General features: G+C 40.3%; 1 protein-coding gene across 2 annotated transcripts in view; it reads left to right on the top strand.

Annotated features, from left to right (window-relative positions):
* Window positions 1–18,363, top strand: part of MICAL2 (microtubule associated monooxygenase, calponin and LIM domain containing 2) — a 60,194-nt gene extending 41,831 nt beyond the window's left edge. The window contains exons 17-27 of one of the 2 annotated variants that reach the window (XM_010563783.1): window positions 383–601; window positions 832–933; window positions 1,577–1,708; window positions 8,054–8,104; window positions 10,071–10,178; window positions 10,616–10,711; window positions 12,117–12,303; window positions 13,351–13,439; window positions 13,777–13,876; window positions 16,779–16,836; window positions 18,161–18,363. In XM_010563783.1, the coding sequence (XP_010562085.1) occupies window positions 383–601; window positions 832–933; window positions 1,577–1,708; window positions 8,054–8,104; window positions 10,071–10,178; window positions 10,616–10,711; window positions 12,117–12,303; window positions 13,351–13,439; window positions 13,777–13,876; window positions 16,779–16,819 (1,125 nt within the window). In that variant the 3' untranslated portion in view covers window positions 16,820–16,836; window positions 18,161–18,363. Of the gene's footprint in view, window positions 1–382; window positions 602–831; window positions 934–1,576; window positions 1,709–8,053; window positions 8,105–10,070; window positions 10,179–10,615; window positions 10,712–12,116; window positions 12,304–13,350; window positions 13,440–13,776; window positions 14,416–16,778; window positions 16,837–18,160 lie in introns of those variants that run through there. The other variant, XM_010563784.1, reaches the window with a different exon arrangement.
* The last annotated feature ends 704 nt before the right edge of the window (window positions 18,364–19,067 follow it).

Raw genomic sequence — 19,067 nt, 5'->3', positions numbered from 1 at the left:
TATTCCTACAATTTGATTTTAAGTTTAGTTTCAGGCAGATGTGATGCTAAAAAAAACAACCCTAAACCTTTGCTAAAAACCCTAGAAGGAGATGTAGTGTCATGTTCTTCTGCACTGATGCTATCTGGGGATATTCATAAAAACTGACACAAAGCTAGAGAAGGATGTCAAGGCCTGCATAAGTTATGTAGGACTGATTTATTTCAGTGCCTGGACACAAGCATCAGAGATGCAGTAGATAGTGTGCAAAGAGTGATGTGAGAACATTTGATTTCTAGTTATGTGCATGACTGTGCTGCGCTTTCGGAAGCATCCTTAAAAGCTGCATATACTGCATGCTAGTGCAGAAAGCAGATTTTTTTTCACTTCAAGTGTTTCCCAGTTTCAGGTGGTAGCTAGGAGTGAACACGAGGTCAGGGAACCCAAACAGTCTTTAAGTGGTTCTGATCATATGGCCAGGAGAGCAAAGACTGTACAAAAACCAGATACCCAGCCCAGTCTGTCAGAAACCTCTGAAAATCTCGCATCTGCCTGTTCTGCTGCATTTGTACTTTCTGGAGTGCTTGAGCGTCTTCAGCACCTGGAGGAAAAAATGAAACAGGTGACAAGCAATTTCTTTTCCTTTCTCTTACCTGCATATGTTAATCTGTATACTGTATTTTCCCTGGATATGCTGGCTTTTTCCTCTGTTGAATTTAGGTTAAATATAAGACTGTAAAAGTCTTTCTACAAACTTTCTGTATTCTGATGATGTATGTGACATTAACTGAAATCTCTCTCTTTCTCTTTTCTTGGCTTTCCTTGGCTTTCCTTCCCTGGCTCTTATTGCAGAAAAGAGCTCAGACCATAGCAAATAGGGAATTCCATAAAAAGAACATTAAAGAGAAAGCGGCACATCTTGCCTCAATGTTTGGATACATGGAGTTTCCAAAGGTGAATATTAGGTTTTGCTGCACCTGAAGAAGTGCTGAGTTAGAAGACATGTAAGGATTCATGGGGGGGAGGGGGGGAGCGGGGCGGAAATTGCAGTGGTTTTGTTTTAAACTTTCCTTTCATCCTGGGTGGATCTGAAAAGTAATGTGGATTCCACTGAAACTGGTAAAAAGCTTTGTTTAAATATTATTGCACAATTTAATTGAGGTAAAACACCTAAAAAAATCTAAATCATAAAGCTAGTCAGAGTACTTTAGCACGAGAGAAATGTGTTAGAATAAACCATGTCTTGTGCTTAAGTATACACTGGTAGCTCACAGTTTCTAATGAATTGGTGAACAGTAGCTCTTAGGGCAATCTGGCATTCCTTATGTTTTGTTATGCTTTTCCCAGCGCTACCTTACCTTACTGCCTACTGTAAATATTTTTTATAAGAAAACTGAGTACAATAATATCAATTTCCGTGAAGGTTTTGCCATGATGATTTCCATGGCTCATCACTGTGCAGAAATAGAGAAAAGAGTGGAATTTTAGTTACTATCTTTCTTTTTTTTTTTTTTTTGATGCATGACTGAAATTATTCTCTTAACCTGTGCTAATGTCACTGTCTCTTGGATAACTGTCCTGTTTCTGCTCTACACAGAATAAGCTACCTACTAAAGGCTTATCCCATTCTCAGCCCCCAACTCCCTCTTGCCCTCCACTTCATGATTCAGCTGCTGCCTCTTCTCCATCATCTGTCGGTTCAGCTTCCCCTGCTGTTCCTTCTAGACAGGTACTTTACTAACAGATTTTTCCTCTAAAATCCAAACTTGCACTAAAGCTGCTTGAGAAATGGCTTGGATGGAAGGTGCTACCAGCAGATCTGTTGTATAGGTTGTATTTCACATTTGAATCAAACTTTACTTTGTTCACTGTTGTTAATTCTGCATGTTTGTAAGAGGAAAGCTGTCGTTAAAAACAGTTCAGGTATAAAGCTGAGGAACAAAGTAAATAGCTAACAAAATTTTTGCTTCAATTCTGAAAATTTTGCATTGCTGCTTATTTTAAATGTTCTGTTGTTGGATAATACCACAGACATGCCTAGCAGAGAAAGAGCTTGACATTGTATAGCTAACTGGGTGTTATGGGATCGGTTAGTTGTTCTTGGGTGGCATTTGTGTTTCTTTTCATAAGAATATCCATCTGGACCGCAGGGGAGAACCTGCACAATAATAGTTATTTTAGCTAGAAGACATATCTTAGAATTGTATGAGCACTTGTCAATACAGGCAGATTTTACTGTTGTTTGTTTGCTTATTTGTACTTTCAACTTGCCTCTGCACATTAATTGCTAGAATACAGTTCTTTGTAAGAGCAAACTTTACAGAGAGGTAACAAGCATACTCTGAATGAAAGTGATTAGATAACACTTGAATCAGAGATCTGCAGCTCTTACTACTTTACGCTGATGTTACAATGGGCTGTGCTTTTATCTCTGGAAGTTAAGATGATGTTGGCTTCGAACTCCCCTTGTTTTAGAAGGATTTTAATTGAAGAAAGTTTGGTATTTTTTCAGCTTTTCAGGGCAGGTGAAGGCGCAAGTTCCATTTCCTTCACCCACAGATTTATGTAGCAGCAGTCTGGAACACTGCAGTGTTGAATAGGGTTGGTGTGGAAATAAAGGTGGAAACATCAAGTTTCTAGAAGTATTGAAGGCGACTGCTGGGACCCAGTGCAGGTGCTGCTGGAGCTGGCTGACACATGAAAGAAGTGCTATTCAGCAAAATTGGGTACCGTCTCCATTTACTGTGAGGAGGAGCAAAGCATTCTGCCTGCTTTTGTTGTATTTAAATAACAGTAGTTTTATGAAATACTCACAAGTATTGCCCAGCTCCGGATAAGCCATGGCTGAAGGTAATTTCCCATCTGGTGGGTGTTCAGCAGGATCATTTAGTGGAGTTGGTCTAGATCTTTTTAGGTTATTTTGCACCATATTGTCAACGCTCATTGGAAATCAGGCTCACAGCCTCAGCAGTAACTGAGCAGGTAGATACTGAGCTGACTTGCAGTTTGCAAAGGCACGTTCCTCAGCTGAGATAAAGCTGTGTTGAAAAGACTCCCTCTCATTCCCTAGGAAAATACAGGCTACACAGCCCTTCAAGGACACTGCAAGCCCAGCATGTGCCTTACTGCGGTAATCCCCTAATTCCCTTCAGCTTCAAAATAATTCCTTTGCCTGGATTTACCTCTTACTTTTTATGACTTGGGGGGTATAGCATGTGATGGGTTTTAAGCTAAGTAATGGTTTCCAAAATATTGGGGCCTGCTGCTCATTTGGTTTGGAGAGCTATCGTGACACTGAAAAAAGAATTAAAAAAAAACCAAACTATGTGAACAACCCTTTAGAATGTGAGAACTAGGCTCTTAATCATATGGAAAATCTGTGAGCGATAATTCTACTGGGATTTTAAAATTTTTTGTTAGAGAACATTTGGCCTGAGCGATCATTTTTGGATGTTTTCATTCAACTGCATTTAGTTTAAAGTGCACTCACAGCCTTTTATTAGTTTGCCATTGTATTTAAATGGTGTAGCAATAGTTTGTTGTGACTTGATTTCACTCAGGCTGAGTTTACTTCAGTTGAAAAATGCTCTTTCCAGAAGTAATGGCAGAATGCAGCACAACTGAGGCAAGAAAAATCTTGTTCTGTCACCAGCACAGTAAATATGTGTTCATTTCATTTGGTAAATATTTGTCTGGTTAGGTAGGACTACATGTATTCTTTGGCAGATCTACACGTATGAACATCTTGATGCCTAGTATACTGCTCCATAGGATTGTACAGGCCCAGGTCCTCTTGTACACTGTATGCATTACATATTTCTAAATAAGGTGCATTTGGCATGGCATATTTGAGAATTTTTAAATAGCAGGTCTGATAATGAACAGGCAAACTTTTATTTTCCTCCCCTTCGAGGCAGATGTGGTAATAGAAACCTGAAATGCTGCAGCCCAAGTGATGATGCTGAAGCCCAAGTGATGATGGATTGCTGTAGATATTTCAGTGGGAAAGGTAGCAAGTGGATTTAAAAAAAAAAGGGGGGGGGGGGGGCAAAAACCCCCTTTGAGTTTCCTTTCCAGGGTTGCCAGTGGGTACAAGTGACGTTGTCGGTACTGCCCTTGCTGTGCGGGTAACTAAGAGGGAGTGGAGGGGTTAGACAGGGTCAGTCAGCCGTGGTGTCTGTGCAAGGCTGTTGTGCAGAAGGGGAGGGTACCGGTCCCCCATGCCCACTGTTGGCACAGTAAGGGGTGATGGAAGGTCACCATGGAAATGGAGATTCAGGTGAGGCTTGAGGATGGGCATAGGGCACCCTTGACTAGTAGAGCAGGGTGCTGGGGGAGCACGGACGCCTTTTGGAGCAGGTTATGCCAATGTGCCCTTACTTTACGTAAGTAAAATGGATCCTGCCCTGGGGACAGGGGATGGATAAAATGGCCCTTTGGACCTATGTCCAGGACTGTTACTTGCGTTGGTGATGTGCTGGTGAGGTGTTAATGGATGTGTAAGACTTTTGTTCTCCACACTATTCGTGTGCTGTGAGGTCAATTCAGTCCTGTGATACCCCTGTTACTTTAGCTTTACCTCTCTTTGGCAACTTAAGTTCTGTTCATCTTGAAGTTACACAGGCCATGTTTTGGCTTACCTTTTGTTACTTCTCAAGCAAAATTTTTCCAGAAGCAGATTTCCTACTGCAGTTTTTACTGTAAGAGTATGAAACCTTGGGGGAACACCTGCTGCAGCCTTGATTTCATAAAAAGCAGTATGTCCGTGCCCTTCCATGGTTAAATTGTTGTCCCCTTGTTTTATCTTTTAAGATTGCACACTTTTGCAAGCATGAAAATTTTATCGTACTCCATAAAACACTGGCTAAATGTGCACCACTATATAAATAAAATTTGATAGTATTTCAGGTGCACAGTGCACATTTTCAAGTACTGTTCATGATAATTTAACAATATGTTTAGACCTCTGCTGTGAATATGTACTGGTAATTGCTTGTGTCTGTGTTACCTTGAAGGTGGGGTTATAAGACTCAGAATTTGTATTTCTGGTCTCTGTTCTGAGAGATATCGCTAGGTAAGTTTAGACTTCAGTATGAAAAAGGGCTTCAGGATTGGTAAGGCAACAGAAAGAGCTCCCTGATGTTGCTCTCAGTGTTTCTGCTTTTTCCCAGCAGAAGAACAAAAGATAATAGAAGTCTTTTGAGTTTTGTAAGACTTCATGAGATACGACCTATAAATATTAGCACCCTACCATCCTGTACTGTCATTTTAATTTCAAGTGAGTACTGAGATTATCAGACATGACATTCCCTTACATCTGTTGAATTTTCATTGGAACAGTATTAGTTATGGTGGCTAAGAAATCATACTGTCTTATTACAGAAACCTGTTATTAAGCCTCAGTCCTGAAAAGAGCACTTGAAAGGAAGGCTTTGGAAGCATATTGTTTCTTCTAAAAACATATAGTCATTACAACTTATTAAGAATTAACTTCTAAATGACACTATATGCAAGTTGCCAGTAATCATCAAAACAACCTTCTAGCTTTAATCAGCTGTCAAATTTCACATAGGTAGAATTATGAATTTGCAAATATTATATTACAGGCTGGGCTTTGGTTATTCTTGTTTTCTGTTTAAAGTTGGATTGACCTTCAGAAAACTGTGTTCATCTGAGCTTTGCATGAGTGAATCCACACAATACGTCATAAGAACTATGAAGATGTTGCAATCAGTAGACTTTACTGCCTCCAGAGTTTGGACCAACTACTTCCCTTCAGTGACGTGACTCTAATTACCAGCAGTAAGCAGAGCTGGGGTGTTTCCTACATGCAGTAACTTATTACTTAAATGTTGTTTATCTCAGAGGTAAAATATATGTAGCAGGTGGTACCAAAAGTAAATAAATTACCCACAGAGCAAAATAAGACTGGGAAAATCATAAAGGATATGAAACAACAAAGGGGAAGCATTGTATGCTTTTGGAGGCAGAGAGTATATTTCCTTTGTTTTATGAAAACACTACTGAGGCTTACTTGTTGGTTGGCTGTGGTGCTATAAATAATAGCACAGGGAAATACAGAAGGTAGCTTTCTCTTCCCATGTTAATAACCACCTCGATCAACTTGCTGAAAAGCTTTGGCAACATGTCATTGACGGGTCAATATTCTTAGTAAATCACAAACACCTGGGGGATTTTTGAGTGTCGTCTTGGTTGTTTCCTGAAATTCACCATGTGAGGTAACTCTTTAAGATTCCTTTCCAACAAAGGATTTAAAGCTACTGGTATAAACTTGCCTAAATTGTGAGTAGTAGCCTGTTACATATTGATGGTGGCCCCAGCACGACAAAATTGCATGCATGTGTGGGACTTCACGTACACCAGTAGCCTCAAGGGTAGTAAGTGCATGAGCAAAATATAAAACCTATTATGTGTATACTGAGTTTCTAAGGTACATGAGCAGCATCAGGCAATCAGAGATCTGTGCGCTGTAGATCAAAGCTAAGCCATGTAAGAGCTGCCAGGTTCTCTAAAGGAATGTGTGTAGATTTGGGGTCAGACCCTCTCTCCTGCAACTGGAGTTTATTACGCTTACTCGATTAAATGGGTGAGGATGTTATGGAAGTCCTTGTCCACAAGCAGGGGAGGTTTAGAGAAGGCACAGGGGGTTGCTTGGCAGTTGTGCTGTTGTCATATGAGGGCAGAAGTCATGAGCCTTGCAGGGCAGCGCTGCCTTTGCATGCCTCGTCCCTCCTGTTCTCCGTGGGTTTCTGATGGTGGCAGGTGCTCTTGGGCCTGCCCTGGTGGATTCTCGTCCTGCCCTGATATTTCTATTTTGTGATTGAATGGCATTTGAATAGAATAGAATATTTTCAGTTGAAAGGGACCTACAATGACCATCTAGTCCAACTGCCTGACCAGTTCAGGACTGACCAAAAGTTAAAGCATGTTATTAAGGGCGTTGTCCAAATGCCCCTTAAACACTGACAGGCCTGGGGCATCGACCACCTCTCTAGGAAGCCTGTCCCAGGGTCTGACCACCCTCTCGGTAAAGAAATGCTTCCTAATGGCCAGCGTAAACCTCCCCTGGCGCAGCTTTGAACGACTCCCATGCGTCCTATCCCCAGATACCAGGGAGAAGAGCTCAGCACCTCCCTCTCCCCTTCACCTCCTGACGAAGCTGTAGAGAGCAACGAGGTCGCCCCTCAGCCTCCTCTTCTCCAAACCAGACAACCCCAAAGCCCTCAGCCGCTCCTCACAGGACATGCCTTCCAGCCCTGTCACCACCTTTGTTGCCCTCCTCTGGACGCATTCAAGGACCTTCACGTCCTGCTGAAATTGTGGGGCCCAGAACTGCACGCAGTGCTCAAGCGGAGGCTGCACCAGCACTAAATACGGGGGGATGGTCCCCTCTTTTGACCGGCTGTGTTTGATGCCCCCAGGGTGCGGGTTGCCCTCTCGGCTGCCGGGGCACGCGCTGCTGACTCCTGTTGAGCCTCCGTCAACCAGCACACCCAGACCTCTTTCTGCAGGGCTGCTCTCCAGCCACTCCTCTCCCAATTTACACTTGTGCCCAGCATTACTCCATCCTAGGTGCAGGATCTGGCATTTGGACTTGTTAAATTTCATCCCCTTAATCACTGCCCAATGCTCCAGTCTATCTAGATGCCTCTGCAAGGCATCTGAAAGGTGCAGTACCGAGGCCACAGCAAACTGATCTCCTCTTGACTACCCACATATCCAGCTCAGGAAGGAGAGTGAGTAGAGATCTTCCTACAGTAATATGTCCTTATTTAAACAGTTTCTCTAAAATGAGATCTAATTAGTCCTCAAGTCCACTTGCTTCCTGCCTTCGCTGCTGGTGAGTAGCAACAATGCTTGTGTTGGTGGTTGTTGATTAGGAGACCAGAGCAGTCAACAATCTTTTGGTTGCTAGATTAAATTGAAATCCCATTTGCTTTTACGTGGAATGTGAGTTCCCGTTCATTACAGGAACATTTCCTTTTAACAGCATTTTTTAAACCACATACAAAGGTGCAATTTTCTTGTTTTGACTGCTTTAATGTTGACATAGATTGTTCCAATGGGTGGAGAACAGAAATCAACCAACCTGATGAATTTCAAGGTGTAGTTCAGGCTCAAGGATACTTTTCCTGAAATTCAACTACTTGCACTTTAAGCATAGCCTTATTAACTGATTGCTCCAGCATTTAACTAGTTCAGGGTAAACTTTCTGCTTCAGCTGACTTTGAATGCTTTCTTTTACCTAGGAGCTCATGGGTAATAAGTTGTATTTGGCCTAAAAGTTGCTCAGCATATTCAGAGGTGCAGAATTTGGGGAGGAAAATTTTGTCTTCTGTGATCTTAAACAATACAAAGGAATGTAGTTTTGCTGTAGTAGCAAGTAATCTCACTTCTTGTATTGGTTTATAATTTAATGTACCACTTAGGACAGCATTGTAGTATGTAACTAACAGTTTACTTTGCTGTTGCTACCCCACAAGTTGTGCAGATATTGAATAATATTTAAAAATATTTTTATATTAAACAAAACCAAACAGTACAGAAATTTGTCCCTTGAATGGCCTTTGTCATCTTGACATACATATTTTATATCTGCCTGGATATTAAGTTAATTATGGGATAACTCTCAAAAGATAAGGGGAGCTATAAGGGCACCTGTAAGGGGCTGGACATGTTCCCTTGAAATTTTTTTTTTATTAGCAAGAATATTTTTATCCATCATAATTTTTGAAAACACACCCACAATGGATTAAAGTTCTTTTTAAACTTGGCAGAAAATGCTTTAAAATTATTTTAAAGTATCATGAATACCATTGCAATTATGTTTTTCTCCTTTCTTCATGGTAACTTTGATATTTTAAAACCTTTCAATTAGCAAGAGTTAGTGTGGTGGCAGTAGAAAAAACATTTTACTGAGAAGTGTGGGAGTTAAAATTTGGGCTCTGTGGGAGGCAAATAGAGCATAAGATATGAAATCATGGATCCTTTTGGGGGAGAAAAAAAAAATGTCCTGACTTCAGAAAAAGAGTATCAGATCCCTGGCTGTACCAGGATGGCCTTTGCTGCCTTTGCTACCAGAGAGGCCGTGGGATCTTATATTGACTATAAAACTAAAATCAAAATCACTACAGAAAATTTGGTTTAGGGTAGAAAATATTTCTGTATATCTATGAAGTCTTCACAGTCTTTTTTCCAGGAACAGAGAACTAGAGTACCTGCCTATCTGCCTGCCACACACACGCACACACACCTTTTTTCTTTTCCAGTCCCCAGGCATGTGTTTTGGCAAGGAAGCCTGGACCGTGCGGTCAGTGGTCTGGCTATGGTGCGTTTGGAGCCACAGCCTAAGGAACTGCAGTCTCCTTGCAGGCCTGTCTATTTGATAAATTTGGTTAGAAACAGCCTAACATTCATGGCTGCAATAGTGTGATGAAGCAGATTAAAGGAGATGTCCTCCTTTCATGAGCGTAGTTTCTCCAGTTTTCCATGGTGTTAAGGTGAGTCACTGGGGAGAGGGAGAATGGTTACTCTGTGAGCATCGACAAAACGTTTCTGTGCGGGACTTCTAGTATGTTTTCGTAGAATGTTTCCTGAAATGCCAGTTTGGTCTGTTAATGTGAAGTTTAGTCCCCACTCCGATTCTGAAATATAACAACGAAGTCCCAAGAAGTCAAAGTGAATAACAGGGTTGGTTTTTTTTTTTAATCTGTCAGAATGGTCCAACCCTGATAGCCAGGCAGTAGTTCCCAGCTCAGCCTTTCGTGGGCACAGTGGGAGGCCTTGTGCTGTGGGAGCAGCATTTGCTCCCAGCAGCTATTTCTCCGTCATCCGCAGGGAGAAGTGTGTGGGCTGCACGGAAGCCTTCTGTGGCCACCAGCTGGACCATGCTGATCATGCATGAACGTGCTTGTGCTCTGCTAGACATTGCCTTTGCTCTTTCTCCTAGCCTCTCTTTATTGTTGTTTGCATGTTTTCAGATCATTCTTGTCCTTTTCTCCTTAAGTTCTTTTTCAAGAATAACTAAAGCTCTTCCTTCTATTCTTCATCTTCTCCCCTTTTCTGGTTAGATGACTGTAGGAAAGGTCTCAAGTGCAGTTGGAGCTGTGGCTGAAGTTCTTGTCAATCTGTATGTGAATGATCACAGACCCAAGCCACAGCTTCCCCCCCTTGAACTGGTAAGACTGAACCCACAAAGAAACAATAACTTGACTGAAAAGAGTGGTGTTTCCAAAATGTCATCCTGACTTAAGACCCTGGTTGTGGAGCGCTTTAAGCATTATGAAAGGTCTTAGTCTAACGCTTTCTAAGGAACCAAGTGCATATTGGCAAAATATGCTGATGTGTGGATGTGTTGGAAATGTTGCTCACTATGTCTTCTATTTATATTTTTATTACTTGTCTGTATGAATTAAAACTTCAGGAGGCTTTTATTAAATGTAATTACTGGTACAATTACTAACAGAAGATGATTATTAATCAGGGTGGCTTCTAAAGAAAGTTTTTTACAGTACATGTTGATGCAGTTATTTTTAACACACAAATGCTGAATCACCGTGCCTCATTTTGAAGAGAGCTGTTTTTAAACTCTGACACTGTTCTGTGTTGAATTCAGAAGCGGTCTCTGGAGAGAGCTACAGGTTCTTGCCCCATTCCTCATTCGCCATCTCCTGCCTCCACTGCTCAAAGCTGTCAGGTATTGGGAAGCAAAGTAAGGTGTTGTGCTGTGGTGATGACACTTATTATTAGCCAGCACTAAACCCAATTGCTTCCACTTCATTGTAACTCTCTGTTCTATTAACATCGTATTTTTAAAAATGCATTTGTATATTTTTTCCATTTGCATGGTTGTTCATTTGGAAAGTTTCATGTTCTGAAATGATCCATCACAGCAAAATGGATTACTAATGGCAGATTTGGAATAGGATTTTCAACATTTAAGCACAAGACAATGTGACAATGACAATTGTGACTTGCACTTGGCCTTGGAACAATTTCTCAATGTTTTCTTTTGCTGGCAAATGAAAGATGAGTTGTGTGGACTGATGTGCTGATGTCTGAATGTGCCTGGACTCTGCCAAGCCTGCGCCTCCTCTGTCCCATGTGTGGGACCTCTCCTGTGGCAGTGGGCATGGTGGAAGGGGAGGGAGATGGTGATGGCTGTGGTAGATACAGGATGCTCCTCTGTACTGACCTATAACTAAGCATAATACAATAATGCAAAGTAACATCCTCATACCTGCCTCTAATAAGAAAAGGGAAGCCCAGCGGCATCTAATCCATTTATAATTTATTCTTCTGTACCTTTTGCATGTATATCCAGAGAGGATGAGATCTGTGGCAATTAAAGAATGTCAATTGCCAGCCCAAATTCAACAAAAACTTTCAAAATAGTTTCAAGTTGTTAATATGGATCATATTTTAAAGTCCAATGAGTTAAAAATATTCTGAATGTCTGTGGTAGGAATTTAATTGATATTTAAAACAAGCCAAGTCCCAGCTTGGGCTGTCGTCTCAGGAGGAACATGGCTGAGAGGGGAAGCCTGTCTGCGGCGATGTAAATGGTAATTCAGACACCAGCATCGAAGACTGTCAGTTTTTCTTCCTGGGCCTTAAGGCACAAGCCTAAGTTTCCCTCTGGAGTGTGTATGAGCTGAGTATTCAGGGTGTCTGTGTTCTTAGCTCCAAATGTGTGTCTTGTTCGAGGCTGGCGAGGTCTGCCTTCGCCCTCCTCCGAGGAACTGATGCGCAGAGCCGTGAGACGCGAGTGCCTGAGCCCGCGCGGTGCAGGGCGATGAATGAGCGCTCGGAGCTGATGCTGCCCTTGTGCCCGAGTAAACGCAAAATGTCCGTGAACTCCCGGAGGGAAGCTGGATGCAAGTCCAGCTGAAAACTCACCCTTAAAGTCCTTGTGAGGTCTGATTTATGAATTGCTGCATAAACCTACAGAATTGCAGCGAATGAGTAATAAAAAAAGCTGACTGATGCTTATCTTAATTGTATGTGGAGCATGCTGTGCAAAACTTTGAGCAGCTAAAGCAGCTGCCCACTTAACAATTTATATCTGGGTATAGTGCAATGTTTTTATATGCATTTCTATTTTTATCTTTTAACAGGGATCTCTGCGAAAAGAATTTCCTCAGTCTATCGGGGGGAGTGACATTTGTTATTTCTGCAAAAAACGGGTATATGTTATGGAGCGGCTGAGCGCAGAAGGCCACTTCTTTCATAGGGAGTGCTTCAAGTGTGAAATATGCTCTACAACGCTCCGTTTAGGAATTTATGCCTTTGATGTTGAAGAAGGTAATAGGAGCTATTTAAGAATATTTTAAAATGTCTGAGTATTGATGCTTTTAATGGAACTAGGGAAAAAGACCTGGCCAAGCAGCTCGGTCAGGAGGAGGTCTGCCAAGTATGTTGTTTGCGTCCATGCTGATCTTTGAGTCTTGTACTGGCAGTTCTAGTCTTTCAAAAGAATCCAGTTATGACAGACCTGAGCTTTAAATGAAGAAATCCTCAGTGGAAAATAACTTATGTGACCAAAATGCAGTTTGTCCAATCACAGGTCAAAGCAGGGAGGAAAAAAGGTGATTTTTCTCCAATAGTACAGAATTATTCTCATCTCTCATTTGTAACTGGCCATTAAATAATGTGATCTGTAAGGATAAGCCGTGATAGTGGCAGATTTACATGGATGGGGGGAATATAGGTTATTTCTTTCAAGATGTTATGGCTCAGGAGTTGAAAGCAGTAGTACTGGCCAAGCAGCAATGTAATTTATTCCAGTCTGCTTTAGAGCAGGGGGGGTGAGATCTTGGGCACTCAATCCCGCTTACAGCCTGCAGTTTGGAGATGGGGAATTATTTTTTGCCTTTTTTTTTTTTTTAAGTTTAGAAGGAAATTATTAAACTGAATTGAAATTCCCTTGCTGCTTCCACGTGATTTGAGTAGATCGGAGTATTAACCTGATCTCCTTCTACAAAAGGATTAAAGGCTCAAGGCCAAAGGTAGTTCTTTTGCAGTCCAGAGAATCTTCTACAAAGACTTTTTTGAACTGATTATTTGACTTTTTGCTGCTTGATGTCTTGTGTTGGTTTCTGCTATTTATTAATCTTAAACCTGTGTGGCAGGTAAATGAACTTGCCTTGTTTAACAGATGTGCAAATCTGTGTACTGTAAAAGAAACCCATTCAGAGCGGTGAGCTATTCAGAGTCAGTGGCATGTTTCCCATTCCTTTTGCTGCCCAACCATTAATTATCCCGATTTCATCTTTTTATAGACACAACAGTGGGTTTTCAGTCTGTATACATATAGATAAAATAGCATATCATTTATTTTTTCTTTTGTAGGTAAATTTTACTGTAAACCTCATTTTACGCACTGCAAAATCAGTACTAAACACAGAAAGAGAAGAGCAACGTTACAAACCCAAGGAAAGGTACGTATTGGTTATATTACTAATGCAGGAAATGTTGAGGCAGCTTTATCTGGAGCAGGGCGCAATACTTGTGTATGTATGTGTGTGAAGATGTTTTCTACCTGATGTCCAGAAGTAGTAAAATCAATACTAAAATATAACTTCCCGGTTCTGTTAGTTTGGCATATTTATAGTCTGGTTCTCAATGGAATTTAGCTTTTCCTATACAAAGTAAAGTTGAACTTAAGAGCAATTGGAAGTGAAAATATATATGAAGACTTGAAAACAGTAACGGAAACTGGGCTTTTCCATATTTTAGAAGTATCTTTAACTTTTTTTTTTTAATGCTTTATATAAGGAGGCAACAGAAGCATGGAAGAAAGAGGAACCCAAACCCACAGAGACCACCACAGAAAGCACTTTGTCTACTGCTAGCAGTCCAGAGGACAGGTCCCCAGGTATCCTGACTTCCTTCTTTAGGGGCGCGCTAAGCTGGCCCCTTCGGGTGACAAGGGATCTGCTTGACATTCCCAGACGCCTGTCTAACTGGATGCATGGTTTTCTGCACGCTACCAATCTTCATTTCAGGGACAATGCATATAACTATACCTACTTGTATGAACTCTTGAGCCTTGGTGTGCCATTCCTCTGTGCTCTTCTAGAGGTACTTGCTCATATGTACCGGGAAGCAGAGCTATCACTTGAAAATGTGCTTGAATGGGTGAAAAAATTCTATAGGGTTTAAATTCTTCTATGTGTCTTGCTCAGTTGTGCCTTTCAGATTTTCAAAATTAACAGCCTCATTATTTTCTTGATGGTTTTTGTTTGGTTGCTTTTTTACTTTTCATGCAACTTAATGTGTGACTTAAATGAATGGTGGATTCCTTCTGCTATAAACGAGGTGCAATCAAAATTTTCGATAAAATGTACTGTATGTTAGAGCATGAAGGGCAGTGTCCAGACACATTTCCAGAACACGGAGACAAATGAAGGATGTTTCGTAGATTGTTTTGGTTTGTTTTTTTTCTTCCCCATTTTATCCTTTAATCAGACTGTTGGGAGGGTGGTACATTTTAAAACCATCCTTCCTGCCCCACCCCACCCCCTTTTTTCTTTTTTTTCGTTAAACCAAGAAAAAAATGTGTGTTCTTTCAGATATTTGAGGAATATTTATGACAAATGACTGGGTTTTGAAACCTGAATATGGCGCATATCTTTTTTTTTTTTTTTTTCCCCTTGCTTTCATCTTTGCTCTGGGTTATGAGATTTATAACTTGCATGAATATGTTTAAAAAAAAAAAAATCATGTAATTAATTCACATTGCTCCTAGTCATGCCTTTTACATTTCTTATATGTGATAGATACCCTTTGCTGATAGTGGGTATAATCTGTACTACTAATTTATTTAAAGCTTTGAAATAAATTTGAAGAGCAAATCTTAGTGGAGTAAAGGCTTGATTGAAACTGTAAGTCAAAGGAACTGGTAGTGTAATGAGACCTGACTCATTCCTCAAGGTGAGGCTTCCTCATTAGGTGGCTGATTCGAGGAATATCAATTTATGGAGCGCTCATCTGTAACTGAAATCACTGCTGTTGTGCCTCTGGGTAGGCACTACTCCTATAGTTTTTTGGAATTTTTTAAAAACACAAGATTAGAACAAACAACAAAAACCTACAAATGTATTCTAAGGAGATTACTTCTTAGTTGGGTATTTCATTTCGATGTGTAAAGCTGATGGCAGAAAGGTGAAATTCTATTATTTGGAGCAGCTGTTAAGTAGATTTCTTTCAGATGTCTCTCAACAAGGTCTACCTTAATCAGAAGGTGTCAGGACAGGTTAGATAAGCTATTTAGTAGCTTAATAGCAAGGAGACACCAACATCCCAAATTCTGACTACTTTCCACCTAGTTAGCCAGTGAGGTAAGCATGCTCCCTGCCTCTCAAATACTTAAATGTTTAAATTCAGAAGTTAACCAGGAAATAGGTAAATACATAGACATGGTAATATACATCACCTAAAATTGAAAGCATCTGTAGCATTTATTTCTAGCCAAAAGAACATGGTGGCTTAAATAATAGGAAATAATGTCACATTCACTTAGTGCTAAAGTCGAGGATCATCTTCCAGTGGTCTTAAATGACTGTGCTGCTTATGGGCTAGCAGTTTTTGATTTATTTTTTTTAACGTAATGTGGAAAAAGATGATTTGAGTTGTTTTGTTTCTTAGGTATTAAAAGGAAATGTGTCTTCTGTTTCAAATAAATGACAAACTGGATTTTTCTTCTAGATAGTTTGACTTTCTTTAAACTACGAGGATAAAGCTTTTCACATTTTAGAGTGATTATGTATTTTGGGAAAAAATGGTGAGCACATGCACATAACTTGAAAAAGTGCTTGAAAATAGTTGTTTAGGTATAAGGTAGCATTTGTTAGAAATAAATTGCCATTAATGCTCAAACATGTATTCAGCAAAACTTTGCTAGAATATTGACTGGACACAGCAACAATTATAGTAACATGGTGGGCATCTGTATGTATGTAAAGAAATGTATCTGTAACTTTTTTATGGCCCTTAAAAAAATGCTTTGGAACACTGTATACTTTTTAATTATTTGCTAATGATAGTAATTGTTTCATCCAAAAAAAGGAAAAAATCTGCAGTGCATTTTGCCATGTTACTCCTGCAACACACTAAACTGCTAAGTTCTACGGTTTTAAAATTTGGGCTTGCCATTAATTTTGATTTCAGTTTGTCAACAGCACAGTCTTTAGGAACACTTTTTCCTGAAATTTTCTCCTGCTGTTTACTACAGGAAATTTTCTCCTTTTCAGCAGAGTGAGAATAATGGTAAACTTGCAGAAAATGGTGATATAGTAAGATACTTGGAAATCTTTGTCCAATGAATTTAAAGCAAAAGAATCTTACTAGTAGAAAGTTTAAAAATAAGTTAAAAAAATAATTAAAAATATAGTATTGGCTTTATATAGATATGTAGAAGGGAATAAAATCCCTACATTCCCACAACAGAATTCAGGAACTTGCATAATGAAAACGTTTTCCTGAGGAATCTTAATTACACTGCCTATTCCACTGGGATTTTGCAGGTGATTTTGTTGGGCAGGTTTTTTTTATTGGTATCAATCCAATTGATACTTTTTTTTAATCTCTTCATATTAATATTCCACTAGTAAGATTCATACCTATTTGTCCTTGTTTAATGAACAAAGGCAGTTTCATTTTGGCCAATTCTTCTTTGTGCCTACGTAATCTTTCTGATGCTTTCCTATATAACCAAGTTAAGTTCTGTGTTTTTTTTTCCTGCTGTCTTCTCTGTCAATCTCCCTCGTTGCTTTTAGTCCAATTCATCATTCCGGTGCTGCACCCGCTCACTGGCTGAAGCCTTTCTGCTCTCAGGTGATTTTTTTTCTGCTTGCCAGTTCCAAAATTGTGTGACTAACACTGTTGTTTGACAGCATTTCATTGCGTGGTTTTTTTAAGACTTTTGGAGCAAACTGTGTGTGTCTGGTATATTAATGGATGTGCGCTTTGGCATGATCATTTAACCTGTTGCTGAGTTCACGGTTCTAGAAAAGGTAACGTCTGTGCTCTCTGTAGAGAATGTTTTTCTCTCTGTGTCTGTGCATGAACACTTACCTGTGCCTTTAAGGTAAGTTAGGCAAGTAAATTGTTTCTTGAAAGAACTAGTTAAAGCCTTACTTCTTTCAAAATATTGAAGGGAAGATTTAAAATAAGGTCAGGACAAGATTAACCAGCTGATTCTCCTGGTTAGCGTGAGCACCTGTTTCCATTGAGCTCGAATATGCAAGGAGCAAGCAACGTTTGAGCACTGTGGTGCTTCCTAAGCACTTCTTTGCTTTCATACTGGAAAAGTATGATATAAAAGGATTCTGTTGAAAAAGTAGCCAAAGTGATGCAAATTCCAGTCTTCTACCCCAAGTACCATAGTAGGCAGGCCTAACAGCAGTACACGTGCATGCTATTTTTAGTCTGTAATATCAAAATGCCAGGTTTATATAACCAGAGTGTTTTGAATTGTTTTGTTAACGAATTAACTAGGCCCCATTTGCCATTCTGATGAATGGATTCGTCTTGCTGCATGAGACGTTGCCACTACTCTCCGTGACAAATTTGTATGTGTATTTTACATAAGTTCCAGTGTGTGTAATCACGTGTTGATAATCTAGAAGGGGAAATGAATCCAAACAAGAATCAAGGGCTCAGTCTGACAAGCAAGTGCTCTAAGGTTTTGGTCGACATGGTCATGACCTAGCCTTCCCTGCTGGGGATCCCTTTCAAAGGGAACGGCCTTTGGGAATTGATCTAAGCACCAATTTTCAGGAGGGGCCGAACACCCTCTGCCACTTGCGCCGTTTCGCACGCCTCGGCGAGGAATGCGGAAGGGCTGCAACGTCGGAGCCCCACGCTCCTTATCTTGCTGACCTGTATGTTTGCGTGACTAAAGCAATATTATTAATTTGTGTGGGTGTCCTAAAATGGCTTGATGGCTTTGAAAGTCCCCACACTGTGCCCACGCAGAAACCTCTCTGTATTTTAAGCATCACTTCCTGCACAAATGGTTAGGACGTGACTTGCTGTGTATTTCAGGGCTACGGTGTTTTGTTACAAAGCTCAGCATGCTTTGAGATGAAGGCCGTGACGTGAAGGTCTGCCATTTCAAACCACTTCCCATTGCTGTGTTTTTTACCCTCTGTTGCAGAGTCTTCCTAGCTCTTCCTGGCCAGTGAGGATTCTGTCCTTCTCCTAAATCTTCTGTCTTCATTTTACTTTATAATCTTAACTGAATATTTTTATTAAATAGTTTTTAATGCTGTATTTAAATTTTCACATGGAAATTCTGTATTTTGCACACAGTGAAAATTGTTTTAGCTTTATTTATGATACCTGCTGTAAACAAAAATAAATGTAGTTCTTTTTAAGTCTCCTTGTTTCATCTCTTCCTTTAAAAAATATTTCCTGAGGACAGAGACTTAATAGTGACTTCACACTCGTTTGCAAATTCCTCTTCTGGTGGATGCTGTTGTGTTATCTTTGTTGTGGCCTGACCCAAAGGCCGGAGAGTTTCACTGTGGTGGTGTAATCGCATGTGTGTCCCTTCTGAAAGGGATATACGTCGGGGTCCTTGAGAAGTTATCCCATCTGCTGCAGATCAGGAGGTGCCTGGTGTTGGGATTTATCCTTCCTGGGAATGCTAAATCGGTGTTGGTGAGCATGGGGGTTGCTTGTATTGCATACACAAATGGCACTTCTCTTCGACTTCTGTTACCTTTCCCTATGTTTTTATTTTACATATAACAAATGTCGTTAAGGTCATGCTAAGTTAATGTGTTTGGGAGTTTATATCGTGTACAGGAAAAGCAGGCAACAACTGTGGGTAAAGCTTTACCTTTGCTACTGGCTCTGGAGTGCTATTTGCAAGCTCCCTCTATCTTCTGGACCGCTGGAAGCTATAGCTAATGGTGATCTATTATCTGTTAAAAGGGGCCTTGTTTTATTTATTTATTTAGCCTTCTTTTGCTCTGCCATGGCTTTTTTTATTTTTTCATTTTTGTTTTTAAAGCTGGTGTTGTGGTTCTTTTTAAACAGCAGGTTTTCCAAAAGAGCTT

This window comes from Haliaeetus leucocephalus, unplaced genomic scaffold, assembly GCF_000737465.1.
Source record: "Haliaeetus leucocephalus isolate CR32 unplaced genomic scaffold, Haliaeetus_leucocephalus-4.0 Scaffold173, whole genome shotgun sequence".
Lineage (NCBI taxonomy): Eukaryota > Metazoa > Chordata > Aves > Accipitriformes > Accipitridae > Haliaeetus > Haliaeetus leucocephalus.
Note: the sequence above shows the minus strand (reverse complement) of the source record. Positions and strands in the feature narration are given on the sequence as shown.